This window comes from Rhamphochromis longiceps, linkage group LG22 (genome assembly GCF_057381845.1).
Source record: "Rhamphochromis longiceps isolate RC_006_pf linkage group LG22, R_longiceps_female_GT1.1, whole genome shotgun sequence".
Lineage (NCBI taxonomy): Eukaryota > Metazoa > Chordata > Actinopteri > Cichliformes > Cichlidae > Rhamphochromis > Rhamphochromis longiceps.
The window spans coordinates 36,942,534-36,961,025 of record NC_140577.1 but is presented as its reverse complement, the minus strand read 5'-3'; the positions used below and the strand labels follow the sequence as shown (position 1 = coordinate 36,961,025).

General features: G+C 42.7%; 2 protein-coding genes across 5 annotated transcripts; one reads left to right on the top strand and one right to left on the bottom strand.

Moving 5' to 3' along the window:
• The first annotated feature begins 1 nt into the window (after position 1).
• Positions 2-7,991, top strand: ppp1r11 (protein phosphatase 1, regulatory (inhibitor) subunit 11). Its single transcript, XM_085397093.1, has 3 exons — positions 2-402; positions 1,608-1,716; positions 2,868-7,991. The coding sequence occupies exons 1-3, from the start codon at positions 325-327 to the stop codon at positions 3,050-3,052; spliced, it is 372 nt and encodes a 123-aa protein (XP_085253219.1). The 5' UTR covers positions 2-324; the 3' UTR covers positions 3,053-7,991.
• A 266-nt stretch (positions 7,992-8,257) lies between these two features.
• On the bottom strand, positions 8,258-17,460 carry lg22h6orf47 (linkage group 22 C6orf47 homolog). 4 transcript variants are annotated; one of them, XR_014909446.1, is made up of 4 exons: positions 15,596-17,460; positions 10,147-11,038; positions 10,024-10,052; positions 8,258-9,652 (listed from the first exon to the last, which is right to left on the bottom strand). XR_014909446.1 is itself a non-coding variant. In XM_085397092.1 (2 exons), the coding sequence occupies exon 1, from the start codon at positions 16,498-16,500 to the stop codon at positions 15,598-15,600; it is 903 nt and encodes a 300-aa protein (XP_085253218.1). In that variant the 5' UTR covers positions 16,501-17,460; the 3' UTR covers positions 9,887-11,038; positions 15,596-15,597. The 4 variants fall into 4 exon arrangements, 1 of the variants encoding a protein (XP_085253218.1); XR_014909444.1 differs by having other exon boundaries at positions 8,259-9,652; positions 10,024-11,038; XR_014909445.1 differs by lacking the exon at positions 8,258-9,652 and having other exon boundaries at positions 9,887-10,052.
• Positions 17,461-18,492: the final 1,032 nt, after the last annotated feature.

Below are 18,492 nucleotides of genomic sequence, written 5' to 3'. Positions count from 1 at the left end.
TGATGTAGCCCAGCGACTACTGTCATGTGATTATTTTTTGTGGGTGATGATGGTTCCCATAGCTGATAGTTGTAACGAGGAGCCGTACGTTTCCGTTCCGACCCTGGCTAACGCGTTTTGTGCTTTGACTGTAGCCACCGCTGTCCCACACCTCGTAACTGTGGGTTGACATTTTTCCATTCAGTGCGATTTTTGGAGTTAAAGAGCGGAAGGTTAGTCGGTTAGCTGTCGACTAACGCGGTGTCGCTCATTGTTGACGCTCTGCTTCGTTTCTTTTGGATCTTTAAGCTAGTTAACGGTAGCGTTAGCAAAGCAGCTGCAGGGATGGCGGAGGTTCCAGGAACATCCAGTGAGACCATAACGGAGACCGTTCAGACGAGCACGCCGCCGCCGCCCCAGCAGGTAAACGATGGACAGCTGTTCCTGAGACAGTTGGACCGCTCTGGCAGCCAGTGACAGTGTACATTAAAGATACAGCGTTTATGTTATTACGGGGGAAGCGTCGTGAGGCCTGATATGTTAGTTACGTTAGGCTTATTTAAATGACAGGGCTGCTAGTAGCGCGGTAGCATTAGGGAAAGCCGATAGCGGGCTAAGTGCTGAATAGCTCCGCGTTGCTGTGTGAAAGTTAAACAGCTTTCAATTAACAACCCGAATCTGTAGTATTGTTGCATAATGTCTAAAGCAGCAGGAGCATCCGGTTTACATGTTAAATACACTCTGTTCAAATCATATTTCAAGTTGTCCTGCTCAGATAAACAGTCAGACCTCCATTAACTGAAATCCCCATAGTCGGTTAGAATGGGTTTAGATGCAGCGCAGACAGGCCCATCTGCAGGCACCACGGGGCAAAGGGATGGTCTCTGCTAGCATACATGCCCGGTAACCCCAGCTTTGTGTCATTTCTGAGGCAAGTGCTCTTTAATAGTTTGTTATTAACCCCTCCCAACCCTCACGGCTTGACTTTTTTTAAAATTTGTTGCGCATTTTTTATTTCTTTTTAAATATGTGCATAGTCATGTTTGACTTTTAAATAAGAAGAAGTCTTAAAGGATATTAAGAGGCATACTCGTGTTTGGCTACAACATACTTTGTGTATCATTTTACACAAATCTTCGTCTGATGCAGACTGTTTACTGCAGATGTTGTCATAATTAGAAGTATTTCAATAGTTGCAATTTATTCCTTATATTGTCAGAATTTGCCTAACTGATGGTCATGGTACATAGACTGGTTCTTATATAGACGCTTCTGCTCTGAGCATTCAAAGCACTTTCCACAACTTAGCCAATTAGCACTTGTATCTGTCTAACATCCATACACATTTAGAGTCTGATACATCAGAGGAACAAGTCCTTGGGGTTAGTATCTGCAGCAGACAGGGATCAAACCACCAACCCTCTGATTAGTAGGTGACCTGCTCCATCACCTGAGCAAGGACATGTTTTACTTTTCAGAGAGCAGGAAACAATAGCATGCCCATGACGCCATAGAGACAACAAGAAGGTCCTACAAATGATAGATGTCATTGAGTGTGACTGCAGGATTCACAGTTCACACTGTGGTTTGTTTGCGATGTCTCACAGTAGACCTCTTACATGTTACAGGAGGGAAGAAGCTTGACAATCAAGTTGAGGAAGAGGAAGACTGAGAAGAAGGTAGAGTGGTCCAGTGACACTGTCGACAACGAGCATTTGGGAAGAAGGTCTTCAAAGTGTGAGTTTATCTTTCTCCGTAGCACACAGGCTGAGAAATGTAATTAAGCATTTCAAATATGTCTGCCACCAGTTTTCAGTGTTTTGCTCTGTCACATTTTAGGAGGAACAAATGCAAACGTATTGGATGCACTTTTTCTTTTACTGTTTAGGTTCAGTGCCAAAACTTGCACTGTGGTATATTTTATGATTGTGGTGGTTTCACAGTGGGGTTGTTGTTATCAGTGGGATTTTCTGTGGGCGTCCAGTGGCTCGTCTGTTGGGATTCTGCAGAATATGAAATAATTGAAAGTCATCATAAAACAATTAAAACTAAATCACAAAAACAACACAGCTGATATTTTACTCTTATGCTGAGTGTGGAACAATGGAATATTTGGCACCGGGCTGCAGAGTCAGTCCTGAAAAAGCTGTTTCATGAAGTTTGTCCTGGAAAGAAACTCGATTTGGACGTTTTCCTCTGAACTGTGTGGTTTTATTATCAGGAAAGAAAGCAAGAAAAAGAAAAACCAGTTTGAAATGACAACAAAGTACACTGGCTATGCTGCCCAGCACCGTTAGTACTGCCGCGCTGCACCCCTGCTTTCCATATGATTCTTTTTATTTATTTATTTTTGTATCATTAATTTCCCCTCAGCATGGTTGAAACTGTGTGTCCACAGCAGAGACTGTACTCAGTCAAATGATGCACACTTATTTATAAAGCCTGGACCATATACACCTGCGCACCACGAGTGACTGTACAGTACACGTGGTTTTCCTGTTTAACTGCAGTATATGACACGCATGAAGTAATTACAACAAGTAGTAGCTGTACCGAACGTGCTTCAGCGTGTCACGGTGCATTGCATCTCATTACTTTCCCCATGACATAATCGAGGCTCAGCTAATTAATTTTAATAGCCTTAATCTTTCTCAGTACCGTGCACATGTGTAACATGCACTAAAATGCAGCTAAAGCCCTGAGTAGACCACGGACTCCTGCCTCAGCATCCGCCTTCTGCACACTTACTACATCAAAGACACAGTATGTGTTTAATCACACGCTCCTGCAGTTACTGTTTCTGAAGTGAAAGTATTTTTAATTTTGAAATGACGAACTTGGAGCTTCATGTGAGCCTGTGGCATCATGAGCTGCTTGTTGTGTTTCAGGCTGCTGCATTTACGAGAAGCCCCGACAGTTTGGAGAATCTTCCTCCGAGAGCGAGGGAGACGACGACGACGAAGGCTGCGGCAGCGCTCACTGTATCCTGGGCCACGGCAGGAGAGGCCATGGACAGACGGGGGGTGGGGGGACTACAGTACCCCCAAACTCTGGGGGGTCGCACTCACACTAACAAAAAGCAGGGCTGATTGTGTGGTCTGAGGGCTCTTTGGCGCCACGACAATGACACATTAAAAACAAACAAACTGCACTCTTGTTTTAGTTTAGTTTCATCACTGAGGTTCAGGCCTGACAACCGGGCTTCAGCCCGAGTCTGAAAGTCCCAGCTGCTGCCGCACGACGGCAGCCTCTGTGCTGCTGCTCCTCTCGGGGAAAGTCATGGCCACGTCACGGGCTCGTGGAAAATACTTTGCCGACCTCAAAGCGTGTTTGCTATTGTGCCAACTTAAATATGAAGCATAGACTGGCAACACGTTCAAATTGTGATTCTAACTGAAATCAAATGACAGTTTCAGCGTTTTTCCAATCAGCTCCACTCGGTGTGCATGACATCACTGCTCAGCCTTATCTGCCGACCTAACACACTAGGAAGATAAGCTCTGAGCTTTGAACTTTATTCTTTCCTTTGTTTGGTTTTATTGAGTTGTGCTGGCAGGTTGGGCTCCTTTATGGTCATCATCTAGGTGATGCGCATCAACCCCATGATGTGGAGGTTTGAAAGGATTATTTAGAAAAGAAAAATAAAACTTGTAAAATCGATTTTCCTTTTTCCAGAAAAGTTATGTCTGCAGATTCCACAGTGCACCCAGAAGAGCTTCACAGCTCTATAACAGTCGCATTACTTCCTGTTACTTCGTGGAACTTTAAATCATTCCAAAAGTAGTCATTAGTAGCAATGTGATTGGTTCTGAATACATCAGAGGAGTGCTGACTCTCCCCAGCAGCATGTGGGACTTTCTGACTGCAAGGCATCAGTTTGGAAAAGGTGACAGCAGAAAGAGGCCATTAAATGCTGTCTGCTCGCAGAGTTAAATGTATATAATACAGCATATTGTTTTTTTAAAATGTAGTTTTCTAATTTATTTGCTGCTCTTAATTCTGAACTCGTCCATATTTGACATGTACCTGAGCCCAGCGGGTTAAATACTGGACATTTAGATTAGCTTCATATTTGTCTTTTCTGAGCTGTTCACCAGATTTACAGCGAATGCTGAACATATGAGCCAAGGCTCTGAATATAGTTTGGTTCACTGAGGTGGGCTTGTGTGAGCTGCTTTTCTATATCTTCACTGTATGGAGAGAAATTTGCTTCTGTGTACAATACGATCCACAAGCGTAAACTAACATTTACAAATGTGTACAATAATTTGTGTGCAACTTTTCAGGGGCACCACAGACAAATATGAAGCGATCTGACCACATGAAAACCATTTTACAAATGCGTATACCCAGACCTGAATAAATACGATTATTTATGCACAGTTTATTAAGTTCAGCTTTACGAATCCAATAATTTTACTTTTCAAAAACCTTTGTGTGTACAAATGTCTACACGTAACATCTCTCTCACTCATTTAAAAACATTACATATGTGTGGAATCGCCTGATGTGCACAGATCACCTCGCACGCCAACGTGGGGTTTTGAGACGAATTTAGCCGTGCCAGCTTGGCACAGATCCACAAATATGAGATGCACCAAGCTCCCAGTGTAAAACTGCTTCAAGTGTAGACCTGCGTGTCTTTTTCTAAATAAACAGAACAGCTCATTCAGTTCTGTTCAGTTTTATTTACACAGCCCCAAATCACAACAACAGTCGCCTCAAGGTGTTTTATATGGTAAGGTCGACCCTACAATACTACATGCAGAGAAAAACCCAACAATCATATGACCCCCTGTGAGCAGCACTTTGGCGACAGTGGGAAGGAAAAACTCCCTTTTAACAGGAAGAAACCTCCGGCAGAACCAGGCTCAGGGAGGGGCGGGGCCATCCGCTGTGATTGGTTGATGTGAGAGAAGGAAGACAGGATAAAGACATGCTGTGGAAGAGAGACAGAGATTAATAACAGATATGATTCAATGCAGAGAGGTCTGTTAACACATAGTGAGTGAGAAAGATGACTGGAAAGGAAAAACTCAATGCATCATGGGAATCCCCCGGCAGCCTACGTCTATTGCAGCATAACTAAGGGAGGATTCAGGGTCACCTGGTCCAGCCCTAACTATATGCTTTAGCAAAAAGGAAAGTTTGAAGCCTGATCTTGAAAGTAGAGATAGTGTCTGTCTCCTGAATCCAAACTGGAAGCTGGTTCCACAGAAGAGGGGCCTGAAAACTGAAGGCTCTGCCTCCCATTCTACTTTTAAATACTCTAGGAACAACAAGTAGGCCTGCAGAGCGAGAGCGAAGTGCTCTAATAGGGTGATATGGTACTACAAGGTCATTAAGATAAGATGGGGCCTGATTATTTAAGACCTTGTATGTGAGGAGCAGGATTTTGAATTCTGGATTTAACAGGAAGCCAATGAAGGGAAGCCGATGCAGGCTTACCCCACATGGGCATGCGATGTGATCTGTGCGTATCAGGGGATTCATCCAAACGTATTTAAGGTTTTTTGAGTAAGTGAGAGAAATGTTACGTGTAGTTTTTGACACACACAGAAAGGTTTTTGAAAGGTGGGATTATAGGATTTGTGAAGCTGATCTTAATGAACTGTGTGTAAATGATCAGAATGTATTCAGGTTTTGATGCATGAATTTTTAGAATAGTTTTACATGTGGTCAGATTGCTTGTATTTGTGTGTGGATTGAAGTGTGTGCTAATGAAAAGTTGCACACAAATTACTGCACAGATTTGTAAGTGTTAGTTTTCTCTTGTGGATCATATTGTACACATTGGCAACCCTTATCAGGTAAATCTCTCTCCATATCATTAGGCTATGGAAGGCATGCTCACAATAACACTAACTAATAGAGGCAGCAGATACGAATTAGTGTATCCCATTCAAATGGACCCATATTCAAAAGTATTTTGCAGGATTAGTGCCTTTCTGTAAAGTGTTCCCCATAATCAGTACCACCTTTTACTGTATTAGGAAGTAGCTCTACAAAAACAAAGTGAGGGAAAAATAAAGTCAAACATTTAGATTATTGAAATATAGTAAATAAACACAGTTTAATCATGAGTACATACGCATGCTAAAATGTTTCAATTTACATACAAAACTGCTTTAAATGAGTTTCTAACTACTGTTGTATAACTAGAGTTTGCAGATTAGTCACACAAGTCCATCTTGTTTTGTGTCCCATGATTTTTATCAGAGACTTTGGCAGTGAGCTGGTTATAAATACAAATATTAACTAAGCTTATATATTTCAGAATTTACTGATTATAGGCTTGTTTTCTTTTTAAAAAACTTTTAATGTCATTGGGAGTCACTTTCAAAATCGGTATTGTTTTAGCTAGTTGGATTCTTGAAGACAGTTTCATGTGTGATGAGGATGTTAATGTTGGATGAACTGAAGTAAGCTGATTTGGTCAGGATCATGTAAGCCTGGATTAGTCAGACTAGATCTGAAGAATGGAGACCTGGAGGAGATACACGGTCGCCTTACTTCAAAACTTTAGCTCTCCGCCTCTTATTTACAATCACTCTGTATTCTGACCAAAGCTCATTAACTCAGAAGGAGGAGGCGGGGTCTGTTTTACCTTTAAACACTTTCATGGGTTTAGTTTTGTTTGGTTGTTTAAATCCTTCGTGTCCACTGGATAAAACCAGTCTGCCCACTTGAGATTTGAGTACAACTGCTTTTTCATTTTTCTTTTCCTTTGGTAGGCGTGGCGTTCACAGGCTCAGCAGTGGTTGTGAGCAGCAGCATGGAAAAGTAAGAAGTTGTGTGTGTGCACTGATTCACTACAGTGTTCACGTTCCTGAGCTGCATGTCAGCCAGAAAACAAAGCCTCGGTGAGGGCGAGGGGTGTTTGTGCTTTTCCTGCTGTGCTCGCTGGTTTCCTCGCTGTGAGGTAAATAAAGACAGAGCTTTACATGATTTGAGGTTCGTTGCTGACCAGAGTGTACACATGTAACTGCCTAACGTGGCACAGAGAACGGGGGTGAAGCTGCGTGACTACTGGCCCAGGCTTATTTTTCTGACGTCTCTGCTGTGACACTCCATCATCATCGTCCTCATCCAGGATGGGTTCAGACCGTGGGTTATATTCACATCATCTCCACCAACATTTCCTGTACTGCCCACACACATTGTTACATATGTACATTGTTCTTGTAACAGTATTGCAGCTTTCTGTACATACACAATGAATACACTGAGATCAGATTTAATGTGAATTAAAGTTTTGAACTGTGATTAAAAATGTCGTACTGATGTGTGACACAGGAATAAATGTTTAGTCATGTCCCATCAGGTCTCCCCAGTGGACTAAAGGACAAATCTGTGTGTAAAATCCACTTTCAGTAAAGACCCCACAGTAACAGACCTGACAAAGATAAAAACACCTCAATTGTAGCTTCCACTGTGGAAACACATGGTTGTCATGCTTCTCAGTCACTTCCTCAGCCTCACCTTGAACTGGCTTAAGGTTTAAAGGTTGGCCAGTGTGCTGACAGCTGATTCGAGTTTCCTGTTGGTGAATGGTGGAGACACGTCCAACATCAACTGACAAAAACATTACAGCTTAAAGTTATTTGCAACTTTGCACTTTCAGTACTGTGACTTCCTACATTGCTTCACTGTTCTGTTGCTATCATTATTTCTTTCCAAGCAAGCAGCTGCTTCCTGGCTGCTTTGTTTTTTAGCCTTTAAAGGCCCAATGATTGTGAACGCTCAAGTGACACCAGTGCCACCTAGTGGTCGGTGGAAAAGCCAAACTTTCACTGTAAAGTCTTTGTTCACGACTCCATGATTTGTTCCATTTGAAGGGTGAGATGTGTGCACTAACATTTGAAATGTTAATGAAAGGTTTCTGAATGGCCCTCTCTCTGCAGTATTTATGTATTTTGACCAATCACAGTACAGGGGAGTTCCTTTCCTAGGTCTAGAGCCTAGAGACAGAAATGGGACTCGTAAAAGTGTGTAAAAAAACCCAAACTCACGTGTGTGTAATACTAACCAGATAAAGAGTAAGACGTGTTTCGCAGGAAATAGGACAAATAAAGATTGCTCCTTCATGTGAGCCCTGCCTTAAAGTAGTTTGTCAGACTCGAGTCACAATCAAGCCGAGATTTAAAACTGATGCTTTTCATTCTTCATGATCTACTAAACACAGCTAACTTTGGCCTACAGACTATTACATCATCAACATCCCACAGTAAAAAAATACCTGAGAATTTATTGTTTGAATCTACCCAAGAGTCTTTTTTAATGCAGATTTAATTTCATATGATGGCTCCTGGTGACTTTACAGCGTGATGTGGCAGGTATCAATCATCTGTAGAAACTAACTACAGGCTACAGAGGTTCACGCAGCCTAGGGTGCTTTTAGGTCACTTGTCAGAGTAGCATCAGTGTTACACATCTGATTTGAAGAACGCACTGACCACTTAATTAATTCTGGCAGTTAAAAAAGGTCATCAGCTCTGTGCAAGTACATTTCCCAGCATGAATGGAAACAAATGCATCAATCATTTAAAACAATCAGGTTTAGCTGGCTATTACATGCAAAGACCAGTGTGGTCCTGCACTCTGGCTACAAACGGTCGTTCCAGCACAATCCACATAACCAACCACCAGAGTTTCAAGATTTCAGCTGAGAAGGATGGCAGCTAGAAATCCTTCCCTGCTTTGTTCCTTCCAGGTTGACACAAGGGATCAGCATCAGGCAAGTGATTAATACAATAACAAAGAAGTATACACATAGACTTGTAAAGATTTGGTGTAACCTGTTTACTTGAACAATATTATAAAATCAAACATTTTCAAACACTTAAATATTTCATTATGTGGCCAAAAACTGGAAAAAAGCAAGATTAAGATTGTAAGATTAAGGAAAAAATACCATATCATTATTTGAATTGTGATGGACAAATATAGCATGGCCAAAGGATCCAATGATGCCCTTTAAAGCTGCATCCTCTGAGGACTCTCCTATGTTACAGTAAGACGAGGAAAAGCAGCAGATTTGCATCTCCTACCTTAAACTATCAGCAGACTCTGAACCCTGTTGTGCTGTGAAGTGCAGTGTCAGTAAGGGTTTGATTTTACGCTATATTTTCATCAATAAGAATTCTGTAGTTTTGTTATACGTCATGCACAAATAAGACACAAATACTTCAGTTAATTTTGCCCAAAGGCTTCATCATCGCACAGGCTGATGGAGCTGAAGTCCATAAGTGTTACTGGAATAAACGGTTCAGCGGCACATACTTAAACACAGTAATATATACGAGAGTAGTGGTAAATGGAAAAGCCCTCCGTGACATTTCTGTGGAGGGAAAGTGCGCCCTACGTTGTGAGTATATATCATGGCACAGAAAACAACAAAAGGCAGAATCTAAGTGTACACACAAAATACTTTAAAGTCAGCTGCTGGTATTGTGCCGGTTCCCAGAATCTCACATATCTCTCACAGAAAGCAACAATGAGTGTACTGCTCCTTCAACCAGTTCATAGTTTGAATGTAGCATCGGCTGCAAATGCATGCCAAGGTTGCAGAAGCTTCCACAGCTCAGGTAGACCTGCTGTTTGATTCACCGAACATCTGATCACTTATAAACGAACAGCAACCATCTCCATGCTGAAGCTACTTCCTTTATGACTTGAAAGGAAAGATCTGAATTAGATTTCATTAGTCTTTTGCTCTTTGTCTAAAAAAAGAAATTTAAACTGCAGACTACTCTTGGCTTTAATACAGTCTATGCCAGGGGTGTCGAACTCCAGGCCTCGAGGGCCGGGGTCCTGCAGGTTTTAGATCTCACCCTGGGTCAACACACCTGAATCACATGATTACTTCATTAGCAGGCATCTGGAGAACTTCAGGACATGTTGAGGAGGTCATTTAGCCGTTTGAATCAGCTGTGTTGGATCAAGGAGACATCTGAAAGCTGCAGGACACCGGCCCTCGAGGCCTGGAGTTCAACACCTGTGGTCTATGCTGTAGTGTGCGTGTCTTGAGTAGCTATAGCTCACCAGTGGTGTTTGCTACTAGCTCGGATCTCCTGCAGGCGACACAAACATTCACATTAGCTCCCTGTTCCACTGAGTGAGCCGGTACGGTGTCCTGGATACAAGCTCAAAGTCACAGGTCAGTACCATCACAGAGTCTAAACCAGGGGTGGGACCTCCAGGCCTTGAGAGCTGGTGTCCTGCAGGTTTTAGATCTCACCCTGGGTCAGCACACCTGAGTCAGATGATTGGTTCATTACCAGCCTCTGAAGAACTTCAAGACATGTTGAGGTCATTTAAATCAGCTGTGTTGGAACAAAGGTTAAAGTCAAGCAAATGTACATGGCCAAGCTTCAATTGAGTTCAAACTGAGCGGGGCCATACGGCAGATTTAAATTTGCCCCCCACACAATGAACACGGTCAGAAGAGCTAAACATTAGGAGGCACACTAAAACTGGCCAGTGGATGCAGGCGCAAACTGTCGGTGGTGCTGTTCAGTAAGACTTCTGTTCAGAGTTTATTCCTGCTCCTCGCTGTGTTTAAGAGACCCAAAGATATTTCTGCTTCACCTAAAGTGTCTCAGTGAGGCTCTCTTCATAAATGCTGCATCTGTCCTCTCTAAGATTTGCTGTTCTACTCACCAACACAACGCACTGGAGGCAATCGGCTGGTCTCAAATCAAGTGACTGTCTCATGGGAAGAGTAGTCCCACAAACAAGAAGAAAACAGAAACGGGTACCTGCTGGCGATTTCCCCTTTCACTTAAGCATTCTCTGAACATTCATGAGCTCTTCTGGTGTAGATTACAACAGTTATCAGTGAGATCAACTGAACACAGATGCAGATCTGTAGTGCTGGACATAAAGTGCCACAAGTATCATTTCTCTGAATATGAAATTAATGTGCAATACAATTCTTAAGTTACGCTGCAGAACACACGCTGCAGTCCACAGTCTCAGTCCCACCGCTGTGACGTCAGAGGGCTGGAGGAGGTGTGATACAGCTGGAGTACTGGTGGTGCCAGCAAATTCTCTCCACCTGTGGAAGACACACACCAAATAAACAGACGATCAGGAGACTACAGCGATCACTGCACGTGTGTGCATGCTGCCTGGTATAGCTCAACAATTAGAGTTAACTGTAACACGGTGGTTGTTGCCTCTGTTTTAAAACTACCAAAAACTAAACTCTGTTCAAGAGCACAGGTTTAATAAAATCCTGTTAACTGTGAAGAAAACACGTGAGATTTGTCCCAAAAACAGAGCCAACCTAAGGAAACTGCCTCTGAAACCACCCTGCTGTCAGTTTGGTTAAAACAACTTCCTTTTCCGAGCTCTCAGTTCACGTCTTTAGAAATAATGAAATCTAAAACAATCAGTCTGATACACAACAAGTGTTTTCAGCCTACAAATGCAGGACAGTGACAACTAAGATTTCTTCATAGCGTGCAACATTTCTTTCCAACACTGGCTCTGTGGACACTGGAGACACTGTTATACTGTCAGTCAGATCCCCCAAAACAAAAATCAAGCCAGCAGTGTTTAGGAAGCATAGTCTTTAGTCTGTATGGGTCTTTTATTTTGAAAAGTTAAGAGCTTCTCTTTGTTGTTCCAGTGTCTAACTCATACTCTCCTCATGTGCTCTGTGCAGCCTGACGTGGCTTCCATGAAAAACAAAAGACCCGATGCAGTTTTCACCAGCAGAGGCACATTTGGTGGAACTGCTAGTGACAGTCTCACCAGTGTCCTGTTCAGCTCTTCTACAACTGAACATGTTTCCATCTCAGAGGTGAAAGTTAAACCAAAGGCCTTGTCAATGCTACCACTGCTTATCACTGTTGCATAATGTTGGCAGTTATTTGGGAATTTAATTTGAAGTTCCAATCTACATGAATGAGAAGAATGCTGGTACTTTTACTTCTGTCAGTGGGACATAAAAACGACATGTTGAGAAGTACAGTCAAATCTGATAAAGACACTTAAAAAGTTAGATGTCTTTTCCCCAAAGTAAGATTTAAAATGCTTCTTATAGTGCATGCTTTTATTTTACTTTGCTTTATTCAAGACCGGGCATGAGCCAAACATGTCAAAGATCCGTACCTCGTCAAACATGAAAGTTTGCTAAACCTGCTTTGTGAAACAGGCGCATGTACTTTGCCATCTCACAGTAAACATAAGCTGATGATGTTCTTCCTTTGTTGGAGTTTATTCCTCCCTTTGGAGGCCTTCCTACTTGGGGGGGATACATGGTCTCAATAGCAAATGTTTAAACGTATGTCTCACACAAAACAACATAACATTTGGAAGAATATGAAACTGATCAAGTTGATCACCCATTGTGTGTATAACTATGCTAAATTGTATCTATTACTGTAGCTATGTTTATACATGTTCTCCTTGTTTATTGTGTGTGGGATTCAATAGAAGGTTGAGCATGGGGTAGGGATTAATAGGTATGTTATACTTCTTCCATTTCAGACTTAATAATTGTCATTTCATGTCATTTAGACTTATTTTATTTATTTTGTTTTATCTGAGCACATACGTGTGTGTATTTACATATATATTCATTTTTGTAAATGCAAGTATGTGTACTTGTGTGTGTATATATTGTTTTTTTTTCTGTATATGTCTGAAATAAAGATACAATACATAAGGCACATTAAATACAGAGTAACACACTTTTGGTTCACATAAAAACATGTAGTTAAATCACCAATAGGCTGCAAGTAGGGCAGGGTTTAACGATTTCAGCTTGAATAAAGTGATATTGATTCATTAAATCCTGAATCAATTTTTAAATATAAATGTTTAATTACAAACGACAGAATCTCAGCTTAAAGCTCATTAAAGTATTTAAACAACCAGCAAACAGCTAAAACAGTAAATGAGAGCAGGTAAACGGACTCCACACAAAGAAACACGCAGCGTGGATCGTTCACCCGACTGTGTTTTATCCTCAGTTACTTTGACAGAAAGGCATCTGCTGTGATGCTCACACCTCTGATCAAGTCTTTGTTTTTATACATAGATATAAAAATGTAGATATGTACTGATGAGCAGAATTTTAATATTTCCGACTGTGTCAAAATGTAATCAAATGGAATCAGTTATAAAATCAGTGAGGATTCTCAGGCCCAGCTGCTAACGCAGGCCTTCAGAGTCACTTTCAGCAGGCGCTTGCACACCTGCCTTTTGAGGGTAATTCAGTGTCTATGAACAAGTCAATTACTTACTGAATTCCATACAAGAGACAGAAAAACAGCTCTATGCAGACGGGTAGTTGTTCTTTTGTGGAATGTAAACCTTTTCTACATGAATCAATCTATGCAACAAAAATGTCTGCGTGCTCTTTAACGCAGGGCTTTGTGTTGCTTTAACTCTTTAAAATGATCCAAATGTGTAGTAATGAATTTGAGGCCACTTTCTCCTTTAGAAACGCTATGATTTTGTCAGTGTGCTTTGGATCATCACGCTGGAGTATTCCCGGGAGAGCTTTTGTCAGATTATTTTGGTACATCCACTGGTGTAATTTATATCTGTCATCTCCCCCTGAGTACTTCGACTGTGGAGACGACACATTCATTGTTAACATCAGTAAGTTCATCTTGGTCTGTTCTGATCAAAGAATGCACTCCCAGTATTTATTCGATTTCATCTCATGTTCTTTAACTAATATTCATTTTTTAATAAACTGAAAAGTTTATTAAAGTAGTTTTTTTTCCCCTTTGGATGCAATCCATAGTCGCTGTTATGCAACCTCTTCCTCACTGAATGAACTCTCAGTAATAACTGCTCCACTGAGCATTTGCCCATGTATGTTTTCAGGGCTAGACTGTGGAGGTAGCACGGGCTTATTTTAGAAAAGCCTCTTCAGCTTGTTGTACGTCTCCTCCTGATTACTGCTGCAGCTCGGTGGTTTGTTTTGGCTGGTCACACACAGCACAGACTGGCAGATACACTCAGGAAGTAGAACATCCACTAATCCCAATTCAATCATTTAATCAACAATCATCCTAAAGGCAGCTCCCAACATGAGGACATAACCAATGTAAAATTATTAAGTAAAGCAAACTTCAGTTCCATCATTTTTTCACGTAGTCTCGAGTTATTCATTATCTTCACACATTGTAAACTCCGTCAGCTTTCCCGACTTGGATTGAAATGCTTGGATGTGAGCATGTGCAGTAGCCCAATTCAGGCCCAATGTTGATCTCAGAGTAGAAGACAGAAACCCCTCAGTGCAGCATAAAATGGTAAATAGCCTGTATTTGTATAGCGCTTTACTAGTCCCTAAGGACCCCAAAGCGCTTTACACTACATCCAGTCATCCACACATTCACACACTGGTGATGGCAGCTACATTGTAGCCACAGCTGCCCTGGGGCGCACTGACAGAGGCGAGGCTGCGCCACTGGCGCCACGGGCCCTCTGACCACCACCAGTAGGCAACGGGTGAAGTGTCTCGCCCAAGGACACAACGACCAAGACTGTCGGAGCCGGGGCTCGCACCGGCAACCTTCCAATTACAGGGCGAACTCCCAACTCTTGAGCCACGATCGGCCCCTAAAAAACATAAAGAGCCTCAATGCTGGATTTGAACTTTTTTTTTTAAGCTTGTAATAAGTGTGTAACAAAATGCACAGCTGACATCATCTAATGTTTGTTAAAGTTAGTTTTCCAGCACTAACTATCTCAGCTAATCGGTGCTTCACAGTTAGACTTAACTATGAGGCAACATTAGGGTCACATTGAGAATAAAGTCAGAAGCTTGAGATTAATCTTGAAATGCTACTTTGGTGCCTGTGACAGCAACGACTTTAATCTCCACTTTTTGAATAATACATATATTTTTACTCTTAACGGGGCCCTAATACTCCGTCACATTTGGGAGAGAAACTTGTACTGAATGTGTCGAGGCTTTGTTGCACAGCCAACAGCAGCTTTTCTTACCACTGGTCACAGAATGCCTCAAACATATTTTAGTTATTTCAACTAACAGTGAAAGTAAACAAGTTGGCGCCCTTTTTCTATTTTGCTCGAGCTGACAGAGTGAATGTAGTTTGATCCTCCAGGTGTTTGCAGAAGATAAACTCCATACAAATAACCACAGCTCTGGCTGTGTTAACTTAGCTGCAGAGTTCACGCTCAGTGAAGTTTGTTAAAGCTGTGTGAAGCCTAGCAGACAGCTGATAGTGGGTCTTACTCACAACACACAATAACTCAATCTTGACAGGGAAATAAGTGGTTCCTCCCAGAGCAGGTCTGAGCTTCGAGCTGGTTTCACACCACTCAGAGAATGTTTTTTTGTGTTTCACTTGGTAACAGGGTTAAAATAGATCCAGGATGTCCCTGCTGTGTTTGTGTTGGATGCCCAATGACAGCACTGAGCATTTTTCTCTTCTTCTTACAGTAGTTGATCAACTTACACAGACTCGTAGTGTTCAACTGTGTAACAACTGCTAGCCCCTACACTAAAACGCCTTCAGTAAACAGCTGTATTATTCTGAAGCCTGGACAAAAAAACAACACAATGTTACAGAATAAAATTAAATCTGATAACTTTGACAAATATAACAAGAATAAATGGACTCACCTTTAATTTGTCTTTACCTTGTCTTTGACAGACACAGGCTTGTCTTTGTGTTCCTTAGTGTCTCTCGTGTCATCAGTGTCCTTTCCTGTCTGGTCATTCTCTTCCTCAACACCTAGCATCACACTCTGTCGAACACTGACAGAGATCACCAACGCCTGAATGATGCCATAGATCAGGGCAAACTGCAGGAGATACTCCTGGATCAACCAGAGTAATCCTGCCATTCCAACTGTGGCGACAAAAAACATAGCCATACCATGAAACCACAGTCTCAGTGCTCCCTGGACACCCAGCACCTCCAGGATAAGCTTGGCAGGAGGTGACACAGTCCACAGGAAGCCAACAACAAACAGGTCAAACAAGTGGCGTAGGAAGTTAAAGCAGATCTCGTAGTGCTCTGGTACAATCTCCACGTTCCAGCTGTGTGCAAACAGTCGAAAAGGAGAAGTCAGCTGAGAGGGAGAAGGGGTGGGGGACGGAGGGGGGGTTCCATAATCAGAAAAGTCTCCATCAGTATCACGTTCCCGTGGATCTCCAGTCCCACCGTCACGTTTCCTGTGTCGTAGTCCACTTAGCTCAGTTTTCCTTGGCCACAGATAAGAAGTTGGAAGATATCTATCCCACCACCTAGGCACCAGTACAGTTTCAGCCTCTGGCTTCCCTGCCGCCAGATCTTCAATTTTAATGGGCTGAAGCTTCTCCTGTGCCTCCCAGTACTCCTCTACTGGACTGCTTAGTTCATGCTGACGTCCCCATGAGCCCCAGATCCAAGCCTTGATGCCCCAACCACCACTGCCACGCAGCTTTTGGCGCTCAGCTGTCAAAACGTTAGTGTCCTTTGACCTGGCACCGCTGCTGCCCCATGAGCGGACCCACCCCCACGCTTTGCCCACCACAGCTGCCATGTCTGCTCGCGGAGCTTGTTAGACCTCGGTTAAAATCGTCAGTTCTCACGTCCTGTTGGCTTCCCGAGCTTCAGAGAAAAGCATGCACTCGCTGTCGGTGCAGTTATGAAGTTGAAATACTTGTTCAGGAGGCCTCAGGCCTGGGCAACGTGACGTCCTCGGGTCATCGCCACACCTGTGGGTGTGTTCGAGCAGTTCAGCAGACAAAAGGTTACACTCGCCCCCACCCTACATTACTTACAGGGCTCAGCTCTTAACGAGACTCCACCATTTAAAGTCCAGAAGAACAGTCTACATGTTTGGTTTCAGCTGACAACCTTCGAGGGTGCTTTCAGTATTTCAGCGACACCTTAGCACAGAGGAACTGGGAAAGTTGACGAAAGCTTCAGCTCAGCGTTAGCCAACAGTTAGCTTATTCTTTGGCCAGCCCTTCCCAACAAAAAAACAAAACAAACTTTTTTCAGCCTCTCGAAACGCATTTGTTAACTCCTCAAACAAGTAGAAAGGTTGGTTTACGCGTGCAGTTTGGTATCCAGCTCCACGTCAACATCGTGCAGCTTTGCTAACACAGCGGTCAGCTGCCCTACAGGTTACTCACCACTGAGCGAGCTGTTTAAAGTTTACCTCACATATGATTTTTCGGTGTGAATAAACCTGTCAGTGATAAAAGTCAGTAGCTAAAAGCTCACCTTCGCCGCTGTTAGCTGCTTTGTCAGAACCCAGCTAGCGCTACTCGTTAGCATGAGGTAACTCGATAAACAGACTAGTTGCTCTGCTTCAGCACGTCGTGGCTCAAATGTCCACTGTGGAGAGAAAGGTCCGTGTCCACTTAAAGCTAAGGGAAGGCAGGTACCACTAAGAGCACTCCTAGCAAGCACAAAAAGGTCGCCTGAACGGTTTCCCCGCTCATTACGAGAACAAAGACGACGAACTACCGGGTCGCTTTCAGCCTTCAAAATAAAACCATGGTTACCGTCAGAAGGTCAGCATCACGTGAGACTCGTCCTCTTCAGTGATGTTGCCAACGTGTAAATTAGCTTTGCACGTCAGTCAATTTCACGGAGGCAGATGTTTGTAAAACATATCAAACTACACAATTTCTCAGGTTCTGGACACACCCGATTTTATATCAGTTCAGCGTAGAAATACGTGACCAAGCCGCTTTCAGCTCAGCCTTTTATTCCTTTGCATGAGATCGTTTAATGATGTTGGATAATTTTGCCACATCACTAACATTCAATTCCAGTTTAGCCATGTGCAGCACTTTAATACAGCATTCAGTCACCCATCAGTAAGGTTTCACACATTTATACAAGTAAAATGTTGCACTGATGTGTAAGACAGTAAACCCAAAAGCTGCTTGGGGATTATACAGTTACAACCATCTGATCAGTGCATGAGAAGGACTTATGGCAAAACTGTCACCCACTGATATTAGCTTCCAAAGCACATTGCTCTGAGTTTACTGTGATCAACCCACTGAAGAAAATAGCCATTGGTCCTGTGTGGTCAACCTTTATTGTCCTTAAATACAGTGGTTTAAAAACAAAACAAAAACCACATTCAACATTCACACAGATGAAGACACGTTGCTTAAAGCAATGGAAGACGTGCACTGCTCCAGCTTGATGCTTCCATCAGATGACAGACGAGGCTCTTCAGTGTTGGGAGTGCCACCTCTGCAGTTACACCTGTCAAAGGACAAAAATGAGTGAGACATGTAAGGGGGTGGGGGAACTCATTGTCACAGAGTGTAGTACATCTCCAACTTACAGCACACACACTGCATCTCATACTGCAGCAATGATCATTTGAATAATCCACCTACTCACACCAACCTGCTTTCTCTTCATGAAGGTCATCCAGCTGGGGCTGCTACAGTCATGCCTGACAAGATAACAGTGATGAAATCACAAGCTCTTTCTCATCCATATATTCAGGAAGCGCTCCAGTCTGAGTGTCTCAGTGCGCTGCGAGTAGACTTCAGTTAAC